Raw genomic sequence first — 23,242 nt, 5'->3', positions numbered from 1 at the left:
GATAAATTTATCCTTGAGCATGTCTCTTCGTGTCGGCCTTCCTGTTGGGGAATTTCCAGGTAAATTGTTTTTATTATTTGTCAAAATTTTGTATTTTAATGACGCCAACAACCATCTCTTGGAAATCACATTTAATAAGACCTGATCTAAATTTGCATGTATTTATGTACTAATGTAATCAATCTAAAAAAAACAAAACAACAACTAGTATATCACGTATACAGTATTTAATGTGCTTCAGAGAGAAGCTCTTTATCAGATTATTCCTGCATAAAGCTGTTGTATCCAAGATGTTTTTGTCCCAACAGAAAATGTACACTTTTCAGAAATGTGTTTTGTTTTTTTTTAGATTATTTTAAACTTTATTAAAAAAAAAAAAAAAGATATTGTTTTAATTTATATTTTATAGGACATACATTGAATTATACCCACAGCACCTCTAAAAGCCTGTCTGTTGACAGACAAAATATATATTTTGTGTTCTGTGTACTCATTTACTCGCCTCACTGCTAAACCTTTATTTAATGTTTACACGACACCCGCTTCAGCCTTAGCCCTAATTTAACAACAACTTATTGTTTAGATTGTAAATCTTTACTTGTAACCGTTAAACACTATTTAGTATTTACTTTTCTGAGAAAGGAACAAAGTGAAACCTGGCAATGAAGCTATTTGAAGTATAATGTCTCTTTGGCAGAAATTGCTTTCAGTATGAGAATACAAGATAAGTTTTACTTCTGAAGCCAGAAATATTAAAACTAAGGAAAGTAAGACGAGGATGTGAAAATGAGTTTCAAAATTAATCTGAAACTTGTCAGCAAGTTATTCATTGGAAGACGTGTACTGACATGAGCCATAATTACTGTAATTGTACACGCTTTCCTATTTATTTTTTTTTCAATGTAAAAGCCAGCAGTATTTTTCCATAACATAATGAAACTAAAACCACAGTGTGTCCTCAGAGTGGTCTGTTTAAAAACAACTTGGTCATCAGAGTTTAGAAGCAGAAGTCACTGATCTGTTGTGCCTCGTTCCTCCTGGTGTTTCCTTGTGAAAACACCACATGAATCTCAGCTGATTCCAGTGAACCACAAGCATGATATATCCCCCCTGTGCCTTTTGAGAAGTCTAAGTCAGGCTTGTTTTGGAACCACACACATCTTCAACACTTGGCTACTGTTCCCTGATCCTCGGCGACGATTGGCTGACAAGCGGGTGGGTGGATCAGCAGAAAAAGCAAACATTGCCACAGGCTTTGCCACTCTGTACCTGCCTGTTGACTGCCTACAGTTCACTTTGGGCTCGGGTCACATACCCCGTCGCAACCTTTTTTTTTTTAACTCGCCGCTTTCACCCTCCACGCAGCCATGAGGACCACCGTTGGCGCCGTTGCCATGGTGATGCTGTGCGTGTTGATGGTCCACGCAGATGTGAAGCCGCAGAGAGACTTCAACCTGCAGAGGGTATGATCGACATTCATACATATTCATTCTTATTTTTGCTTTTTACGCCCGGATGTGTTTCAGTCAGTTCGATGTGTTAAAGTGAAGGGAGATTTGAGTTTCAGCTCCTGCTGCTCTCGTTGTTTGTTGTTCATTAAGTGATCTGAAGTAATCTGGGGGGGGGGGGGGACAGTGTGTCCTGATGTGTGTCTGCGCAGGGTCAACGTTTGTGAGCAGCAACTCAGTTGATGACCCAAAAAAACAAACGATGAAGTCAATGGTTAAGATTAATACATTTGTGAATAGTTATTTTCCTGGTTCCCTCACACCCGGGAGGTTGAGAGAGGTCAGGTTGATGTTTCCCATGGCGAATAGGCCGAGAGAAATGTCTTGGAAAAGGAAGCTCTCCGTTTGTTTGCTGTGGCTGATTTGACTCAGCTACAACAAGGGATTGTCCTATATTTATAAAGCCCTCGTTTTCCTGCCAATCTGGTGTGAGCCAAAGCAATATTTTTCTTTGATTGTCTCAATTTTTTTCACCTTACGTTTCCCATGTCTGACCCTTCTCTCTAAAGCCTAAATTGGCTGCAGCAGCAGGTAAAAGCTGTTGTTAGTTTTACTTCCTGACATGTTCCTTCTTAATAAACATGGGCAGTGTCGTTTATTTTTCAATCGCACACACACACACACACCCTCTAAGTCTTGCTTCTGCAAATGCTCAACAGTGCACTAAATATACAAGTACAAATGGTCCCTAGACACTATTTACTCCCACAAATACAGTCCCCAGTTGTTTTCCGAAACGCAGAAACTTTATTTGAAATGTAACCCTTTTATGTCACCTGTTTTTAAAGGGTTTCACCCACCATATATATAGATATATATATCTATATATATGGAATCTGTGTGTGACTAATGGCAAACAAACCAATTTGAAGATCTGTTTGTGTGTGTTTAGTTCGCAGGGAGATGGTACCGCGTGGGCCTCGCCTATGACTCTCCGAGTTTCGTCCCCTACAGAGACAAACTGAGGGCCTCCATGGGCACGATCACACCGCTGCCGAACGGCAACGTTAACCTCACAATGTGGGACATCACGTGAGTCTGTGTGTGTGCAGGGATGACACGTGATCAACAGTGAAAATTTTTGTTTTAAATACCTTGTATTTATTTATGGTACTGTGCAGTAAACAAAATGGATATGAGCTAGTCAAAGAAGAGAGGAAAGAAGGCAGATGGAAATGCATAGATTAGATGACAGGTTTGGACAGAGGGTAAATACACATTTGTTTGTGTGCTTCAGGCCTGCAGGATGTCGGAGTAAAGTGTACCAGTATGAGAAGACAAGTGTGCCTGGACAGTTCACCTACTTCAGCACACGTAAGTGTAACAGATGAGACGTAATGTTCGGTCAGCTTTGAGACATTTGTGTGTCACGCAGCAGTTGAACAACTTTAGGTTCAGGAGTAAACGACCACATTAGAGCACGAGGATAAGTCACAGTGACAAGGCAGCATGTGACAAAATGTAATGAGGACAGGAAACAAAAGCCACACAGAAATATATTATTTGTGTAATTTGTTTTTTTGTTTTGTTTAACACAATAAAAGTATGTTATTTTTGTATTGATTGAGTATTTATTATATTTTACATTTTTGTAATGCACTTACAGGAGCCTATTTATTTTGTATTCATTCTAATTCAAACATTTTGTCTTGTATGTAACATAATTGACAGCTGACACAATAAGTTCAGTATCTGTGCTAAACTTAAATACATATATATGTTATTTATTTATTTATGTTTTATATACTCTCTGTATTTATTTATTTTTCTGCCAAACAATTAAAACTTGAATATTCATATCTCAGTGCTGTTTGTCCCTCACTTATGTGTTTTCTTTCAGGCCATAACATGGTGAAGGACATCACAGTGGTGGACACAAACTACACTGACTACGCTTTGGTTCTCAAGCACAAGGTTTTTAACAGAGAGTACACACAGGTTGCACTTTATGGTGAGACACACACACACACACAGACAGACAAATATTTTTTTACATTACATATAAACACACAAGCTGCAGATTTTTTAGCTCCACTGCCGAACCAATACTATTCACCAGTACTGTCTAAATGTGCCTCTGCACTTGTTAACAGGTCGTTCTCAGAGAGTCAGGACTGATGTCATTCAGAAGTTTAAAGCCTTTGCCAATTCCTGCGGTTTCCCCAGAGAGTCTATCCTGACTCCACCTCCAGCAGGTGAGAAAGGTAGAATACACATCCTCACATGGATCATTTATGAACATACAGACACGGATAATAAAAAAATAAAAAATAAAAATGATTTACTCTTAAATTTCATGATTCTTCTCTGTTTGTTTTTGGGTCAACAGAAAGTTGCCCCACATCAGCATCTGGACATTAGGTGAGACAGTGTTGTTGTTGTTGTTTTTTTATGTTTAAAACTGAGGAGTTGATTGTTAATGCGGGTGTGTGAATGACCTCTACCCACAAATCTTCAGTGTAAATTAATTTCTCTTACTCCTTCTAGGTTCCATATTTTACCTGAGAGGAAGATGACAGCACATATTCTGCTGTGCTGCTCCAGCATCCTCAACATTTACTTTGAAGTAATACAAGAACTTTATTTCAAAAAATATAAATCTGGCTACAAAGTTCAAAAGTAGAAAAAATATTGCTGATGAAATGTATACATCAACATATTGTATGCAGTGTTTTAACATTATTTTCATGGTTCTTTTATGGTAACATAGTTAAATAAACAATATAAAATATACATTTTCTGAAATGGACCATTTTGCATAATGAGTATTTTCACCTTTTGTACTTCAATGTTCATAAAGTCTTTCTACACCGTGGTATGTCCTTTATTTCAAAAAACATTTTGGCACTTCTCCCACGACTTCCCCTGAACATCATCAGTTGTGCTGTTTCACATATTGACACAAACTTCCTGACTGGATGCAAGTTCAGTTTGTTTATTTGCTGCCAATGGCGAAAGGTAACTAAGCACATTTACTCATGTACTGTAGAGTACAATTTGAAGGGGTACTTGACCTTGAGTATTTCCATCTTCTACTTCCAATCCACTTTCTCTCAGAGGTAGATATTGTACTTTCTACTCTGCATTTATTTGACAGCTTTATTAGTTACTTTTCAGATGAAGATTTGACACAATGATAAAAAAAAAAAAAAAAAAGATTTGTGGATCGGAACTTTGTTTTTTCATCTTTCTTCTCCTAGTAATCATTTGACAGCCACTCATATTTATCTGCTGCCCCTGAATATAAAACTGTATATAAAGTTGTTAAAACTAGCTCCACCTGCAACAGCTGCTGCTAACATGCATGTCTAACATGCTGCTTGCACAGATGCTTCAGTATTAATCATCTAATGCTGTCATGTATAATATGTTGTAATATATTAGGCAGAGGGACCAAATCAGTACTTTTCGTTTAACTTTTCCACTACATTTTCCCCGTAATACTCATGCACCCATGTACTGTATATGTCGATAAAATTTCCTTGCAGGGCTCTTTCTTGTAGTGGAGTATTTTTCTTTGCTGTCTTGCTACTTTTTTATTTTTGACCTCTGACCTCAATACTTTTTCCACCACTGTCTATTTCAGTATGTGTCTTGAGGACATCTGACACTACAGTAACTCTAACATGAATACCAGGTGGCACATGTCACTGTACTAAATTAGTGCTGATGCGCAAACTATGTAATCTACTATACAGAAAATGCAGATACCCTGAGAAATTATATTAACCACTACCGTGAGTAGAAGGAACATGTTTGACTGTGGTAAACAGCAATGCAGCCTTTTCCCCACTAATTATCAGCTGTTAAATGCTAACATGTATTGATTAGTTGCCTTTTCTTTTTTTCTTTTTTTTTTTCAAATTCTGAAGTCCAGGGATTCATTTCTGTTTTTTTCAACCAACAAACATACAATCACATGCCTACCCTTCAGTCCACAGACACAGATAAAGAAACAATCAGAACTTTGCTCTTTTAGCTGTGTATCTCTTGGTGGGAGGGAATTCACAAAAACCCTCATGCATAGGTTGTCAGTTTGACCCAGAAATACTGACAGAAAACAGGGTAGGGCAGAGCCTTAATCCTTTCACAGACAGGGTGGACGGACAGGCTTACAGGGTGGACGGACAGGCTTACAGGATGCATGGAGCAGGGAGTCTGGCGTTTCTGCTGGTCCTGGGGTCAGCCTGGGCCCTCCAAGTGGCCCCTGTACTGACAGAAAGTCTCACGCAGAAGAACTTTGATTTGGACCAGGTGAGTGGCTGAAACACAGGTGTTAGTATCATATTTATTGTATAACATTGCTGTTTCCCCCTCTCCCCCCTCACCATCTTTGAGGCATGTATTCGCCCAAGTTTGCCAATTTTCTATTTGTAATGGTCTGTTTTTCATCAGCCTGGATGGAGTTTTCTCACTCTATTAGGATTTCACCAACTGGAAAAAAAAAAAAAAAGTGAAATGAAATGAAATGTGAAAGTATTAGGTTTTACTCCATGTTCTGAGTTTGTCATGTCTGTTGTTGTCATGGCTGCAAATCTGTCCACTTGCACATGCTTTGCTGTCCAGTAAATATGTCTGTGTTCTTTGCAGTTTATGGGGAAGTGGTACGAGGTGGCAGTTGTTTCTACCTGCCCTTACTATATGCAGCGCAAGAGGGGAAACCCCGTCATTGTTGCACTGGAGCTGAAACCTGTTGCTTCTGAGGGCAGTTTCACGATGACAGCCTCTATTATCAGGTCATAGACGCACATGCATGCTGTTAGACTCACACTTTAAAGTGTGTTACAATTAGTATAACATTTGGTGTGTTTGTGTGTGTCTGCATGTATAGGAATGGTTCCTGTGAGGATACATCCACGCATTATAATTCAACCCACACTCCAGGACGATTCTTTCACCATGTTTCAAGTATGTACATCTTCTCCGTGTCCTGCACAACGCATTAAAAAGCTTCTAGTAATGTGAAACTAAAATTCATTTTCGGCAGGGTTTGGAGCAGATGTTGACTCCTTTGTGGTTCATACCAACTATGATGAATATGCTATGATGCTTCTGCTGAGCACAGAGAAACCATCAGGAAATAAAACCACCTCAGTCAAGCTTTATAGTGAGTGACTTGTCTTACAATCTATTTTTTACACCTTTATCTCATGTCTGCATGCGAGGTTAAACCATGGGGTCACATTTCATTACATCTATCTTAAAACAATAGTCAGGTACCCAGAACAAGTTTTGCGTGTTGTAAAGACTCCTCCTTTTCATATTGAAGAGATTTGTTCCCGCATACTTTACAATATCAATAATTAAGGAAAGAAACTGCAGTCCTCACATTCCAACATTTATCTGCAAATCAAGAGGACATCTTGTTTTTCAAATTCCCAAGACCTTTATTCGTGTTTATGTGGGCCTCTGACTATTGTTTAAACAGACTTCAAAAACTGTGAACTTAACCTTTAACCTCCTTATATTTAGACAATTGTATAGGCAGATATTTAAAACTCAATCAAGTAACTGAAATCTTTAAAACGATGAGATGGCCATATAGAATTCACCCCTTTATTGCAACAATAGTGATGCTTTAAAGTGAGTTAAAAAATATTTTTAAATATTTAATGACTTGTACTTGAACTATTATGTATGCTTTTTCATATTTGGTAACTGTACATATTTTTCTCTGTGTCATTTTAGTACTAAACAGAGGTAGAACAGTCTATCTGAACAGTATATAAGAGAAATGATCTCCTCTTCAGGTCGAACTGTGGACGTCGGTCCTGCTGTGCTGGACCGCTTTAAAACACTGGTCAAACAACATGGAATGAGTGATGAGGCCATCATCTTGAATCACTACAAAGGTACAGATGCACACACATGTTATCTGAGGACTATTGATGATAATTGATTGATTGCTTTTGAATGCAAGTAAACATACAGAACATTGTCCGCATGAAAAACAGAAACACCATCTGCGTCTCACTGTCTTTCCAGGTGAGTGTGTTCCAGGCGAACAGCTAACAGAGCCCACTACTCAGCACAGGTACATGCTTCACACTGTGATGTGCTGAAACTACAGACCTATATTTGTATTAGGAGTGATTAGCCCCCGATGGCGGGTTCCTCGTGCGTCTAACGTTAAGGTTTTTGTTCCCAAAAGGTCAAAAAGAAATGTGGCTCCACCTGGGTTTCCTGCACAAGAGGAATACACTGATACAATCCTACCAGGTGAGAGGAGACTAATTGTTTATGTTCACATTACAAATGCATGATGTATCCAGCTTGTGTAATAGACAAGCCGGTTGACTACAGCAAAAGGTGTGACTGTCACGCCTAGACATCATCAAGTGTAGCTATCTCACATTTTGCTGTGGTGGACGGGCGTTTCTATTTCACACTTTGCTGTGCTACCGGGTGGTGAGCAGCCCAGAGGAAGAGAAGGGTGTAGAATTGGGAACTATGACAGACAATTTTATCTCTTTAAGTCATTGGCATTTTATAATCTTTTTTTTTTTCACAGTTTTGTGCCTTCATTAGACATCATACAGTCGTGAGATAACAGGACTTACTGAGTGGAGAGAAATGTAGAGTGACACACAACAAAGGCCCACAGCCAGATGCTAACCAGTGACAATACAGTTCACCTCTGACGGATGTAACTGTATGTATACAAATGTTAAACTGCTAAATATATGATATGTATTGTATTTATGCATATTGATAAATGTTTGTTTACTGTTACAGGGTGAGAGATCATGTGGAAGAACTGAAGAGGAGGACCATCACACATAAACTCTTCAGACAATCATATTGTCACACTGTATACATCGCATTGACTTCGTGTGAAAAACTCTTTATTCAACAGATAAAACATCATTTTATGTCGTTCTTTTCTGCTGACTTCCTATTGATACAGTACTTACCACATGAATAATACATTGTTACTTTGTTTTGATATGTATAAAAGGCTTGGCATGTCAACATGAAAAGGTAAACTGAAATCCCTGTTTATATGAGTGCATTTGTACTTTGAAACCCAAAGAATATATATTATAATGCACAGTTTTTAAGCTGCTACATGTTTGTCTGAAGCTCAGATTAGCCTCAAACATGTGAAACGAACTCATGACAAACCAAAAAAAATAGAGAGAAATGTGAAGTACTAAGTAATAGTAGACCTATACGTTTTTCATTGTGCTTTATTGTTTATCAGAGACAAGTTGGAATCTCAATTTCAAGTTGTTCTTAAAGCCTAATTGTTTACTATAACTAAACATTGTGCAAACATTTTCTGCTGTTTGTATGAAGAGTTGTGGGCATTATTCATTTATTACTGATATAAGTTAATATTCTAATTTCTAATAAAATGCTCTTTGGATGTAAAGCAATAGCTGAGACTTAAAAAGAAAATGCATGAGAAGTGTTATAAATACAGTTTATACAATGCCTATAAAAAGTATTCACCCCCCCCCCTCTTGGATGTTTCACCCTTTTGTTGCTTTTATACATGAAATCATGGTCAATATAATTTGGCTTTTTTTGACAAGAATTTGCACACAAAAAAAAAACTCTTTAATATCAAAGTGAAAACAGATTTTTACAAAATAATGTCAATTAATTAAATATATATAAGAAAGTAAATGATTGCATAAATATTCACCCCCTTCAGGTCAATATTTAGTAGATGCACCTTTGGCTGCAATCACAGCACTGAGTCTATGTGGATATGTCTCAATCAGGCTGGCACATCTGGACACTGCAATTTTTCTCCATTCTTCCTTGCAAAACAGCTCAAGCTCTGTCAGGTTGCTCGGGGATCGGGCGTGAACAGCTCAAAGGACCTTCTTCCAAATGACCTTGGAGTCTCCCACATGCCTTTGGGCGAATTCCAGGTGAGATTTCATGTGAGCTTTTTTCAACAGTGGCTTTCTCTTTGCCGCTCTCCCATACAGCTTCGACTGGTGAAGAACCCGGGCAACAGTTGTTGTATGTACAGTCTCTCCCATCTGAGCCACTGAAGCTTTTATCTCCTTCAGAGTGGTCGTAGGTGTCTTGGTGGCCTCCCTCGCCAGTCTTCTTCTTGCCCGGTCACTGAGTTTGTGAGGACGGCCAGCTCTAGGCACATTTAAACAAGTGCCATACTCCTTTCATTTCTTAATGATGAATTTAACTGAACTCTGTGGGATGTCCAGTGAGTTGGAAATCTTTTTGTAGCCATCTCCTGACTTATACTTTTCAATGATCTTTTCTCTGAGTTGCTCAGAGTGTTCTTTTGTCTTCATGTTGCAATTGTAGCAGGAATGCTGATGAACCAGAGACTGGACCTCCCAGACAGGTGTTTTTATACTACAATCACTTGACACACATCAACTGCACTCAGGTGATCTCCATTTCACTAATTGTAACACTGTTGGCATCAACTAGCTGAACCTCTGTTGAATTAGGTCAGTCATTTTAAAGGGGGTGAATATTTATGCATATGTAGATTCAGAGTGGCTTACAGTTTCCAAGCATATCATGTCCAATCATAGAAAAACAGATGTTTCTCATAACTCCATGACTGGCTGAGAATCATCACATCACATTTTAAGGTTTTCTTCAGTACCAATGTGACCCAGTGACAGCGGGATGTACATCCACGGCTACATTGCAAATTTGAACTGCTAATTTGGGCTACTTTTATTTGTGCCACTTTGCAAAAATGTAAATAAACATTAGGTTAGGTTAGGTTAGGTAGTTACTTTATTAATCCCCGAGGGGAATTTTTTTCGCTACAGCAGCATACAGGAAGCAATAGATAATAATAGAATAATAGAAAGCAATAAAATAGCAGTAAAAATATAAAATGCACAGTATATACAGTACAGTATATATCTATATCTATATATATTATATTATATTATATTATATTATATTATATTATATTATATTATATTATATTAGCCTTAAAAACAAGGCTCAGGTTGTAGCACACAACTCCAGTTACTCCTAGAATCCATTGAAACATTATACTTTGTGTTTATGTCCCAGAGCCTTATGAGAACTGTAGTTCTGAAACATGTTGATTATGTACGGATGTCTGTAGAGTGTGAAAACTTATTTCAAGCCTCGCCAACAGACGACATCAGCATCTTAAAATCGTATGGAGAGAATGCGACTCTTGTCTGAGATGCTCCAAAAAAAATTGTGTTACTCCGAAGTCTCTCAAATCGTGACACATTGATCTGTTGATGTCACCGCAATTCTGAAGTCCAATGTTTAGTGTGGTGAGCTGCCCAGACAACTCAAACTACAAACAGAGATACAGAGAGGCAGAACTTTGCTCCTTTACTTGTTTGTTTTTTACTTGGCTGTGGGAGTGAGTACAAGCAAGGGCCACAGCACACAGAGCTCAAAGGAGTTCAATGCCCCGTTCCCTTTTCAAGAGTTAAGAGGGGTGATTCATCGTCTGACACTTCAGGGACTGTGTGAGATACGAGTGGACAGGCAAGATGCAGAAATCCGTGCTCCTGGTTCCTCTGCTGGTTCTGGGATGGACCTGGACCCCCCAGGGAGTCCCTGTACTCCCAGACCCTCTTTACCCGACACAGGAGAACTTTGATCTGACCCGGGTGAGTGACTGAGTCTAGTCATTTTTCCTCTGTAATCTGTGGAATTTAAAATGTTATGTGGTCAGTGGAAAAAGGCACAGATGCATACATGCACTATTCATATTATTGGGACAAAATGTTTAATTCTTTTTTGTTTCATCCTTTATCATCAGCCTAAAAATACATATCATACACCTACTGGGATTTCTATGCAAGAATAAAAAATAAAAATAAAAAGTCAAGTTTAATTCCCTTAAGTATGCATAAATAAACATTACATTCTCCATAACATTTTATGTCCTGTAAAAAAATACTTTATTTTCCTGAGATCTATTCCTATGATCACTTCACTTTCATTCTTAAAATGCTGAGAGTGCGTCATTTAGGCTACTAGAACTTTTCTCAAGCGTTAAATGTGGTGTATCAAAAATATTTCTAAATCTTTGTAATATTTTTACTAATATGTTATCTGTGGCTATATATCCGCTGTTATTTTATTTTAGAATAATCAGTAGGGTTTGCATTTGGGAGGATGCATCTTTTCACTTTTTTTAACAGGTTTTTCTCTTTTTTTTATAGCACTTTGTAAATGTGTTGTTTATATAATGTGGGTTAAACATCCGTTTTTATGTTTTTGGTCCGATATACAGAGCCAACAGAATCTATTTCAACTGTAAGATGTATTTGTATTTTTACAATCTTTTTCATGTTGTCTCTTTGCGACAGTTTTTGGGAACTTGGCATGATGTTGCTGTAGCAAGTACATGTCCCCATATGCAGCGTCACAGGGAAGATGCAGCCATTGGCAAACTGGTACTGCAGAGAGGTACCACTGAGGGTAAACTCAAGATGACTAGAACTGTACTCAGGTTTGTATAAAAATGCATGAATTAACACACACACACACACACAAACACAGTAATGCGCAAAAATTTATCAAAACACATCTTTATCAGTTATATATATACTTTACATTATTGCATAAGGAAATACTCAAGTTATCATTTTACAAATTCCCTTACTCAAAAACTCAATGTTCAATCCAAAGCTAACAGGAAAAAAGACATGTATGTTTAATTCCAAAGCATTTGTGTATGTGCTGCTAATGATAATTGGCACATTTGTCAAATCCTGACGGGGCTTTGTAGTACTCCACTAAAGTACAGGTTGAGATACTCATACTTTACTTTTGAATTTGTATTTTGTACTACTTTCACCACATTTCAGATGGAAATAGTGTTCTTTTTCCAGCACTAGAGCTTTATATAAGATTTAGATTATTCATAAAATATCATCAATTAATAGATTATGACATGTTCCTATAGACAATACAGCAGTAATCTTGATGCACACATAAATGTATCAATAATCTGTGTGTGTGTGTGTGTGTGTGTGTGTGTGTGTGTGTGTGTGTGTGTGTGTGTGTGTGTGTGTGTGTGTGTGCATGCGTGCGTGCGTGCGTGCGTGCATGCGTGCGTGCGTGCGTGTGTGTGTGTGTGTAGACGTGGAACATGCATGGACATCTCTGGGGATTATGAGCTGACCACCACACCAGGACGATTTTTCTACCACATTGCACGTATGTCTTTTTCCATCCATCTGTCAACAAGGCGGCTCTCTTATCAGGTAATATGGTCCATAAATTATTACAGATCATGTGACTGTCCCCGTGCTCTCCTTCCTGCAGAGTGGAGGGCAGATGTGGACGCTTCCGTGGTTCACACAAACTACAATGAGTATGCCATAGTGATAATGAGCAAGAAGAAGTCATCGGGTGATGAAAGCACCTCAGTAAAGCTTTACAGTAAGTGAACACTTTCTCTAGATGCACCTTGATAGTTCATTATATTTCTCTGCATTGTTGTACTTTGTTCTCGGAAAAAAAAATATCATGTTGTTCTTTATGTAGGTTTTAAGTATCACTTTTAATTTATTTGACACAAGTATGGGGACTTTTCCAAACATGTATTTGTGGATGTATATGAATTTATGAAAGACAGTCCCTTAAATTATTATTTCAATTTTAAACTGCTGTTAAAGTGATTATCAGATGAACTGGAGGATATCATTTCACCTCAAACCCTTCACACCATTTCAACATTTGCATTTACATCTGCTTTATAGTGATTATTCTGTTCTCTTCAGGTCGAACAATGGCTGTGCGAGACACTGTGCTTGATGACTTTAAAACACTGGTCAGACAACAGGGAATGAGTGATGACACTGTAATCATTAAACAGAACAAAGGTAAAACACACACACACACACACACACACACACACACACACACACACACACACACCAAAACATGCCTCTAAAAATCTAGCGCTTAAAAAGTGACTAAAAGCATGGAAAAAGGTACTAATATCATTCTTCGTGAGACAGTTTATTTCAGATCTTCAATGTCGCACAAGGGGAAATCATTTTTGGAGCATGGCTGCATAAAAATATAAGACATAAACTTAGTAACAACACAATGGGACAACTGAAAATGTTAAAAATGTATATTTTAGATTATAGGGTGAAAGGATGCATGACTGTTATGTTTATATATTTATCTCTGTGCAGGTGACTGTGTTCCCGGACAGCAAGTGGCAGAGCCGACAAGTCAGCCTAAACCTCAGGTACCAAAGACAAAAAAAAGTGAGGTAGCCATGCTTCGGGCTGTCTGCGTGTGAAAATTAGAAATTTTGTGATCGTGAAAGTTACAGGCAAGTGAATGACATTTTTTTGAAATTTTAGGAGACATGCTGTAGTATGATATTTTTTGGACATTTTGGACGACAGGCTAAACTATGATATATTTTTGACATTTTGGACGGCATGCTAACATATTTTTTTTTTTTTTATTTGAACATTTTATAGTTTTTGGTTGTTGTTTTTTTACATTTTTGAAAATGTAATAAAGTATGACATTTTTGTGATGTTTTGAACGACTTGACATTTTTGTGACGTTTTGTATGACTTTTTGATCATATTTCGGACGACATGCTATAGTATGACTTTTTTAATATTTGGGAGGACATGCTATAGTATGATTTTTATTTTTATTTTTTTTTTTTTTTTTAATATTTGGGACGACATGCTATAGAATGACCTTGTTTCATATTTTTTTCAATATGAAAATATGAAGAAAAAAAATCAATATAACGTGAAAAAGTGTTTGCCCCCTTCCTGATTTCCAATTTTTTTTTGCATGTCTGTCACACTTAAATGTTTCAGATCATCAAACAAATTTAAATATTAGATAACACAAGTAAACACAAAATGCAGTTTTTAAATGAAGGTTTTTATTATTAAGGGAGAAAAAAAATCCAAACCCACATGGCCCTGTGTGAAAAAGTGTTTGCCCCCTAAACCTAATAACTGGTTGGGCCACCCTTAACCGCTGTATCCTCAAAAGCTTTAAAGAAAGTCACAGTATCACAGGCTCACAGTTGTAGTGGTTAGCGCTATTGCTTCATAGTGGGAAGGTCATTGGTTTGATTCCAGCTTGAGACATGCATGTAGGGTCCAAAAAATGTCATACTATTATTGCATGTCGTCCAAAGTATGAAAAAAAAGTCATACTATAACATGTCGTCCAAAATATGAAAAAAAGTCAGACTATAGTATATCGTCCAAAATATGAAAAAAAAAAAAGTCATACTATAGTATATCGTCCAAAATATGAAAAAAAAGTCATACTATAGCATGTCGTCCAAAATATGAAAAAAAGTCATACTATAGTATATCGTCCAAAATATGAAAAAAAAAAGTCATACTATAGTATGTCGTCCTAAATATGAGGAAAAAAGTCATACTATAGTATGTCGTCCGAAATATGAAAAAAAAAGTCAGTGTCACAGGCACAATTGTGTAGTGGTTAGCCCTAGTGCCTCACAGTGGGAAGGTCATTGGTTTGATTCCTTCTTGAGACATGCATGTCAGGTCCAAAAAATGTCATACTATTGCATGTCGTCCAAAATATGACATATTTTGAACGACATACTCTATTACGACATGCTAAATTATGACATGTTGTCCACAATGTCCAAAAAATTTGATAGTATAGAATGTTGTCCAAAATGTCCAAAAAATGTCATACCATAGTATGTTGTTTAAGACATTTCATTTTCCTGTAAATCACGTGGCTCGAAGCATGCAGTAGGTTTCATTCTTGTCCGCTACTGGAAAATGTATTACGTTCACTTCTAGACAATGCAAATCGTTGGCTATCTCACATTTTTCTGTAGTGGACTGGAGTGTCTTTTTCTGCCTTTTCCGTTATACCGGGCTGAAGGATAAACCTTGAATTATTTATAGCAATACTTTTAGCAGTAGCAAATAACAGACCACGCATATAAGCGTCCCTAAAACAACATTTAGTAGGAATGATTTGTTTATTGTTTAAATTGAGAGGACAGTTTTTTTCATCGTACTGTGCTTACTCACGAGAATGACTTAACTAAAAGGTCATCACTTGAGGCAAACAGGTTTTTTTGTATTTTGTCATGACAGATCAGAATTTTGCTGTGAAGAGTAACAACTGTACATGCAACTACGCAAAAAAAAAAAAAGTTTCATGTATTTGCAAACCCCTTTGTAAAATGTAATTTAGCTTTTGGAAGCAGTAGAAGAAATAGGAGGATGTGATCCTTAAAAAAAATACATTTTAAGGGGGAATTTAAAGGTTCAGTGCGTAGGGATATTTATTTTAGGGATCTACTGGCAGAAATGGAATATAATATACGTAATCTTCTTATAAGTGTGCCATGTTGCACCGCAATGTTTCTGCGCTATCGCAGAAAGGACAAATCAAAGAGAGCCTTTTGTATTTTTTACGGGTTTTGCGGCCACAGTAGTTTTTCTTCAGCTTCTTGAAGAGGAGGGTAAAGGGAGGAGGGTGCAGTTAGTTGCACACACTGCTCCTTTATTGGTAAAAAAAAAAAAAAAAAAAAAAAAAAAAAAAAATTGTGTCTGACTGAGGCTGTCTGTGACTCTTATACAGAGGGTCAGGAGAAACGTGGTGCCCACTTTGGTTCCTGCAGATGTGGAGGGCTCCGGTGATGATATGGCTCTGTTCAATGGAACTGGTAAGAGATCAGCTTGCTCAAATGATTAATGGAATACATTGAGATATTATTGTACGTTTAATGGAACATCAGAAATCTGGATTCTGATGTTGTAAGTAATGGATATCTGCTCTTTCTTATGCTCCACTTACTTGCTCGCTCTTTCTTTTTCTCTTGCTTCCCCCAGAGGCCTGTAAAGCAGCACCGGATACAGGACCTTGTTTTGGGATGCTGCAGCGTTACTCCTACAACTCCTCCTCCATGAGCTGTGAGCTCTTCAAGTATGGAGGGTGTTTGGGCAATCAGAACAACTTCGAAAATGAGAGAGAGTGTCTGCAAAGATGTCGCACTGAGGGTGAGGAGTAGACATACAAAACATAATATCTGCATATGGAATGACTGTGCCATACAGACATTGCTAGATAAATACTCCAAAACACATGTGGCTGCAACCACATCTTTTCACCAACAAAGTTGCTAGTACAGCAGCTGACACTTCATTTATTTGCCATCAGCAGCTACTGTTGGTTGTGTTTAATGAGGCTCCCTGCCAGGTCTAAAGAAGGGCATTAGTTTAGAGTTTAGAGTTTGCGATGTACAACTTCTGTCTGCGACTGCTGTGCGACACCTAGAATGAAGTAACACTGCCTGTTGTGATGCTTAGGTGTGGGTATCTCTTTTGTCTCTCCAGCTGTGTGCCGTCTGCCCATGGCTGCCCTACCCTGCACAGGGCAGCCAGCCATCTGGGCCTTTGACTCCACGGCCGGTCTGTGCGTGCCGTACAAACAGGGCTTCTGCCAGGCTAACGCCAACAAGTTCTACAGCAAGGCAGAGTGTGAGGAGTACTGCGGGGGTGGCGAAAGACGGTAAGATAATAAAGGGAATATAACGGATGAGAAACATTTTAAATGAAAAAAAACAAAAAAACTAACGCGCACACCAGCATAACTGCTGATGTTTGACAAACACCACAAGTAAAACTTGGTCAAACTGCCACTACAACTTGTATGTGCTCATGCAGCATCAAATCTCCACCCACATACAATATAAGCACCTGACGTATTTTGCTCTTTTACAGAGGAAGAGCTCCTGAGGTCAACCTGAATGAGACGAGGAAACATTGCAGCTCAGCCGAGCTCAATACACGGATACAACATAAACCAGAATTGCACAAGGTGCACAATAAAGTAATATGATGTTGTCTCAGCAGTGATGAGATTTCACAACAGATCAGTAATAAAAGAAGTCTGTCCTATCAAGCCTGTTATTTTTTGTTATTCATGTTTGTTGTTTATAGGATTCCCACTCCTGGGTCTCATAAATACAGTATTATACAAATGTCAAGACAGAAATTGGGACCTTCTGATTTTTTTATTTTTACATGTGTCAGTTATACCATCACAGACACGAGCAGAGTAAAATATTGTACTGTCATAACAGCTGTTTAAGCAAAGGGAAAATATAAAATCCTTTTATGAAGCTACTGCGGCTTTTAACAACTATTAACATACCTTCATTATTAACATAAAATATTCATGCAAAATATTTTATCGTCTTTCCCTGCCAGTTCACAAACAATGAAAAACATAAACATTATTTCACACAACCTCAGGGCATTCAATTTGTTACGCTGTAGTGGACTTATACTGCTTTGCCGCCACCTTGTGAACAGAACGAGCTGACCAAGCAAACCAAACTTTGCAAGCAAAATTTTGCTTACGTGTACTCAGAACAGGATAGAAATAAAGACACAGCTATACTCTCCATATCACGGAAATACCAAATGTCCTTTTCTTACTTTACTCCAGTTCCGCCCAGAGTCTTGGGTTCTGACTATATCATGTAATACAGTTAGAATTTACAACAATTTTGGTTGACAAAAAGTCCCAAAAGCTGGTTTAATCAACAAATAAAGCTGCTGTTAATACTAAAGCATCAGTTTGGGAACAGCATGTTACTATTGTAGCTGCTGCAGGTGGAGCTAGTTTGATCTATTTTATATCTATTGTAGTTTTATAACCAGGGACAGCAGATAAATGTGAGTGGTGATTAATGGGAGAAGAATGAAGAAGTTCTTGCACACAAATCTGTTTCGTTACATTTAGCCGATGCCTTTATCCAAAGCGACTTACGACACACTGACGGTACACCATTGGGAGCAATTTTAGGGTTCAGTGTCTTGCTCAAGGGCACCTAGGCATTTGGACAGGAGGACCTGGGATCGAACCACCAACCTTCTGATTAGCGTACAACCCACTCTACCGACTGCGCTACAGCCTCCGTTTCAAGGTTGGAGCCGACTGGTTTAATCTTTAACAATGTGTTGTATTTTAAAAACTTGTTATATTATTCATTATGTAAAAATCTTCATCTTAAAAGTAACTAAAGCTGTCACATTGATGTAGTGGAGTAGAAAGGACAATATTTCCCTTTGAAAAGTGGTGAACTGGGGGAATAACCAGTAGGGGGCAATATTGCTCTATTTACAGATGATCTACAAATATTTCACACAGTGTTAGTCAAATACACATTCTCATATATTTACACTGTAAAGGGTGAGTCATTCAGCTCCGCAAAATCACCACATAACCTCACCACTAGGCCCACTTGTCCTCTCTCTCTCGCTCGCTCTCTGCGTCCTGTGAAGGAGCCAGGCTTCCTGCTCTCAGTTCCCAGAGTTCCCGGCTGCTGGCAGTAGAATACTGGGAATATCCGGAGAGGAAAGGGAAGTGACATCACAGCGGTGACCTTCCGTACCAGGCCAGATCACCTGGTGCTGCATGGACGAGAGTAACCAAACAAGCAAAAAAAAAAAAAAAAAAAAAAAAAAAAAAAAAAACTCACACACAGAGCCAGAGGTATGAGTGCTCATGACACATTTCGACACCTCTGTTTAATTTCCAGGAGAATAGTGACAAAGACTGAGGTTCCCATGAAGAGAAGGGAAGCGATAACTTCAAGTGGTTGTGCATAAAATGTTCCAACAGACAGTCTGAGCTAACTACAAATTTAACAGGAAAACTCCCCTCACAATTCAGTGATTACTCACATCAGCTTTCTGTCTTTATTTTTGGACAAAAAAGTTTTGATTGAGCATAAAAACCAGTGGTAGAGATATGTAAAGACATTTGCCCAAGTATTGTCCTTGATTACACTTTTGCGTAGTATTTATATTCTTTGCTGCAGTAAATAATGTACTTTATTTTCGCAATTACACAGTTACTACTGTTCATTTTAAAAATTTTCATTGAAAATAACAAAAAGACACTAAAAAAAAAAAAATACACTTTATTTAGAAAATCAGCTAAAAACTCCCCTTTTTATATTGACAGTTGTTTTCAAAATGAAACAGACCTCATTTCACACTGGTTTGCACAGACGGGAACTGGACATACATGTTGTGAACATATGGCTTCTCTTGCAGATATTTACTGAGTTTGGGGAGTGACTTAGAGCAAACATTCTTTAGTAAGTAAAGACCGGAAAACATACAAATCATCATACTTGCCCAAGCAAAGCCATACAAAGACATGCACACAAAAAAGGATATATAAAAAGAACATGCGTCTCTGAAGAGTAGGCTGGACAGAGGAAAGCATGAAAGTCAGCAGGCGAGGTATGAACAAGAGGAGAGAGTGTAGTAAATGGAGTTGGGGGGGGGAAAGATGTCGACGTCCCTTAAAGTCAAATCAGGAAGAGAAGGTGGAAGTAAAAGGAGAGGTTGTGTATGGTGGGGATGTCATTTTACAAGATGACAAACAAAAAAGAGATTCTCCGGTGAGTCCTCACCATATGGTCCTCACCATAACCACTACTAGCCTATAACCTGTAACAGAAACCTCGTCACTTTGTTTCCTTTCTTCAACTTCATCTCTGACTATGCGGTCGACCAACTGGCAGCCGTGAGCATTTAAAGACCCTTTTCTCCCCCTCCTCTAAACCCCAGCTGTGTCATCTGAGGGTTTTCACCAAGTCTGAGAGCCAACAGATGGTTGTCCAAAATGACAGAATTGAGAAGTTCAGGTTTGGAAAGAAAGATGAAGGATTATATTTCCTTTACTTAATTATTATTATTATTATTATTATTATTATTATTATTTTGAAACAAATCAAGCAAAGGTACAGAAATTCTGAACGCTACTGCATTCTCAAACATGGTGCTCCTATACAAATCACTTAGAGACAAATATAAATCATGTAACTTTTAAATGGCATCCATTTAAAAAAATAACAACTCAGCAGCCAAAATATCCAATTCAAGTACTGTTACCAGTAAATTTATTAGGAACAGAAATAGCTAATTGCTTTGTGAAAGCTGCAGTAATATTATTTTGTTTTAGTTGTGGCTGAAAAAACTTGAGACTCAGCCTTGAGAGAATTTCTTAAAACTTGCCACAAAAGTTCACTTGGTTCCCAGCATCAACTGATTCGATTTTGAAGGTCAAATGTCAGGTTCACTGTGACCTCACATAGATCTATTATGATTATTACAATATTTCAGGAACACTTTGAAGAAATTTGGCACAAACACTCACTTGGCTTCAAAAAGGAAATAATGAAATTTTGCTGATCAAACGTCAACGTTGTGACCTCATGCCTCTCCCATCCATCTGTCCGGTTCAAACATTCACTCAAGGATGAACTGATTAGATGATAGTGGTTAAAGGTCAAAGTCACTGTGACCTCACATCTGACCCATTCTTGTGAGTGCTATCCCTCAGGAACACCTTGAGGGAATTTCTTCTAATTTGGCACAAACGTTCCCTTGGCCTCGAAAACGAGATGATGGGATTTTGATGGTAATATGTCAAAGGTCAATGTCAGTTCCTCCAATCAATCTGACCCATTCTCATGAAAACATTATCTCAGGAATTCCTTCAGGGAATTTCTTCAAATTTGGTAACTAAACTTGGACTCAAGGATCAAATGATTAAATGTTGGGGGTCAAATGTCAAGGTCGCTGTGACGTCACATCCATCCCATTTTTGTGAACGCTATCTCTCAGAAATGCATTGAGGCACTTTCTTCAAATTTGGTACAAATGTCCGTTGGACTTAAGGACAAACTAATTAGATTTAGTTTGTTTGTGATTTGGCAATATGTTCACTTGGCCTTAAAAAGGAAAATATTGAATTTTATTGGTAAAAGGTCAAAGGTCAAGGTCAATGTAACCTCATGTCCCTCCTATCCATGTGTCCCATTTTGTAAACACACTATTTCAGGACTAGTTTGAGTGAATTTCTTCAACTTTGGTCACATTTTTTTTACTTGGTCTCAAGCAGGAAATTAAAAGATTTGGTGATTGGAAGGTCAAAGCTCAAGGTCACTGAGATCTCATATCCATCTGATCCATCCCACCCATTCTCGTGAACACAATATATCAAGAACGCCTTGAGGAATTTTGTATCAAACTTGACAAAAAAAACTTTCATGTAGAATTCCTTCAAAGTCTTTACAACATATGTTCTATGAGTCTGGACACATATGGATCAAAACTACAACTTGAGTCAATGAAGACATACAACTGTACTGCAGTAATCCCTTTCCTTAGAGTGCGTGAGAATGAACTTAAAATTTTGGAAACTTGGAATGTCTTCTGGGCGTGTGCATTATGTTGAGTAAAAATATTAGAATGATTTAGCTTGTTGATATATAGTCAATGTTTGTTCATAAATCTTTAAATGTAATTTTTCCCCATGTTGTCATTTCTGTCAACATGGTCTAAATGACCCTTGACCAACTGACCTCAACAATATTCAACCCTCAACTGTCTCTGCACAGTGTGACACTCTGGCCCATTCTGCTTTGATTGACCTCTCTTTGACACACGCACGCGCGCACACACTCACACACACACACACACACACACACACACACACACACACACACACACACACACACACACAGGGTATATGACCGCTCGCTGCACTCCTAGACAGGCAGACACAATAGGAGACCCAGCACATTCCTTTCCCCAGGTGGCATAAAAGACACAGCCAGATCAACGTCCTAATGGGCTCCAAATCAATGACAGACTATTATTAACAAGTGTCAGTTCCTCATCGCCAGACTATTGTGTGACCACTGTGTTTTGTACAACAACTATTGTGCTGTCTTTTTTTCTGTCGTGTGGACCTGTTTAACTGCTGGATGAAAGGTCTCACTTAAAACATGACATTGTGATCATAACTCTTATCATCACCTAAGTAAACTGGACATTAACAGTTATGAGACAGTTATGAGTTTCTTTTTTTAAATGTCAATGACTGAACAAAACAACATCATCAGACATGTAAGGATGAAGTTTAAACAATAAGGTCATCATTATCAAAGAAAGAAAGAAAGGAAGAAAGAAAGAAAGAAAAAGAAAGCATCGATTGTACAACAAAACACATTTTTAACTTGTCCTGCTCCGGGACAATTGATAAGGGCTACTTTTTATGCCCACAAAGATTGAACCCGAGAGTATGTCGAACAGTTTGTAAATGTGAATATTTGCAATGACATTGTTAGTCAGACATCAGGTTTCTGCAGAAAAATTGTCGTAAGAAAGATTTAAAGATGACATTTAAGAGATATCGAATCATCGAAGTTTTATTTCCATCCTGGTTCTCCATCCAACAATGTTTCCTTCCACCAAAGTCCTCACTCAGTCCTTCCTCACTCCACCCCTCCGACTGCTCTCAGATTCAGCTGGAACTCCCTCATCCCCCAACATCGCTTTCTCCCCCAGGCCTCCACTCCAATTCCACCACAGCCATGTGTGTGTGTGTGTGTGTGTGTGTGTGTGTGTGTGTGTGTGTGGAGGGCTGGTGGTGGGAGGACAATGGGCAGTAAGGGGGCTAGTTGAATAGGACCATTGAGCCTGCTCAGCCAAACAGAAAATCATCTCCCATCTCACTTCAAAACCCAGAGTTTCACTCTGTACAAGCAGGCCTTTATTCTCCATAATTACTCCCTGATACACACGTATTCACACATGGGCACAAACACACATATATGCATACATAAAAATGCATATTACATGTATGCATGCATATATATGAATAACTTAACCAGACTGACTCCTGACACACATTACTCTGTCAAGAGTCAAACT

General features: G+C 38.1%; 3 protein-coding genes across 5 annotated transcripts; all 3 read left to right on the top strand.

Moving 5' to 3' along the window:
• Positions 1–1,270: 1,270 nt before the first annotated feature.
• Positions 1,271–4,323, top strand: ptgdsa (prostaglandin D2 synthase a). Of its 2 annotated transcripts, none has more exons than XM_069159590.1 (7): positions 1,271–1,463; positions 2,401–2,540; positions 2,746–2,822; positions 3,349–3,459; positions 3,602–3,703; positions 3,838–3,869; positions 3,996–4,323. In XM_069159590.1, exons 1-6 carry the CDS (start codon positions 1,368–1,370, stop codon positions 3,867–3,869), a joined length of 558 nt encoding a protein of 185 aa, XP_069015691.1. In that variant the 5' UTR covers positions 1,271–1,367; the 3' UTR covers positions 3,996–4,323. The 2 variants fall into 2 exon arrangements, with proteins under 2 accessions (XP_069015691.1, XP_069015682.1); XM_069159581.1 differs by having other exon boundaries at positions 3,602–3,712.
• A 1,193-nt stretch (positions 4,324–5,516) lies between these two features.
• Positions 5,517–8,971, top strand: LOC138204357 (protein AMBP-like). Of its 2 annotated transcripts, XR_011178794.1 has the most exons (9): positions 5,517–5,762; positions 6,099–6,244; positions 6,340–6,416; positions 6,496–6,615; positions 7,259–7,360; positions 7,494–7,542; positions 7,660–7,727; positions 8,020–8,160; positions 8,244–8,971. XR_011178794.1 is itself a non-coding variant. In XM_069159568.1 (8 exons), the coding sequence occupies exons 1-8, from the start codon at positions 5,649–5,651 to the stop codon at positions 8,246–8,248; spliced, it is 681 nt and encodes a 226-aa protein (XP_069015669.1). In that variant the 5' UTR covers positions 5,519–5,648; the 3' UTR covers positions 8,249–8,971. The 2 variants fall into 2 exon arrangements, 1 of the variants encoding a protein (XP_069015669.1); XM_069159568.1 differs by lacking the exon at positions 8,020–8,160 and having other exon boundaries at positions 5,519–5,762.
• Positions 8,972–10,916: 1,945 nt separating this feature from the next.
• On the top strand, positions 10,917–17,402 carry LOC138206675 (protein AMBP-like). The gene is made up of 10 exons (XM_069163539.1): positions 10,917–11,110; positions 11,816–11,958; positions 12,592–12,668; positions 12,777–12,893; positions 13,235–13,336; positions 13,658–13,713; positions 16,080–16,164; positions 16,331–16,498; positions 16,835–17,009; positions 17,222–17,402. Exons 1-10 carry the CDS (start codon positions 10,991–10,993, stop codon positions 17,337–17,339), a joined length of 1,161 nt encoding a protein of 386 aa, XP_069019640.1. The 5' UTR covers positions 10,917–10,990; the 3' UTR covers positions 17,340–17,402.
• The last annotated feature ends 5,840 nt before the right edge of the window (positions 17,403–23,242 follow it).

Source organism: Embiotoca jacksoni, unplaced genomic scaffold, assembly GCF_022577435.1.
Source record: "Embiotoca jacksoni isolate LCO1_2020_lvr unplaced genomic scaffold, fEmbJac1.0.p SCAF_10, whole genome shotgun sequence".
Lineage (NCBI taxonomy): Eukaryota > Metazoa > Chordata > Actinopteri > Embiotocidae > Embiotoca > Embiotoca jacksoni.
The sequence above is the reverse complement of the archived record's forward strand: the minus strand, read 5'-3'. Positions and strand labels throughout refer to the sequence as shown.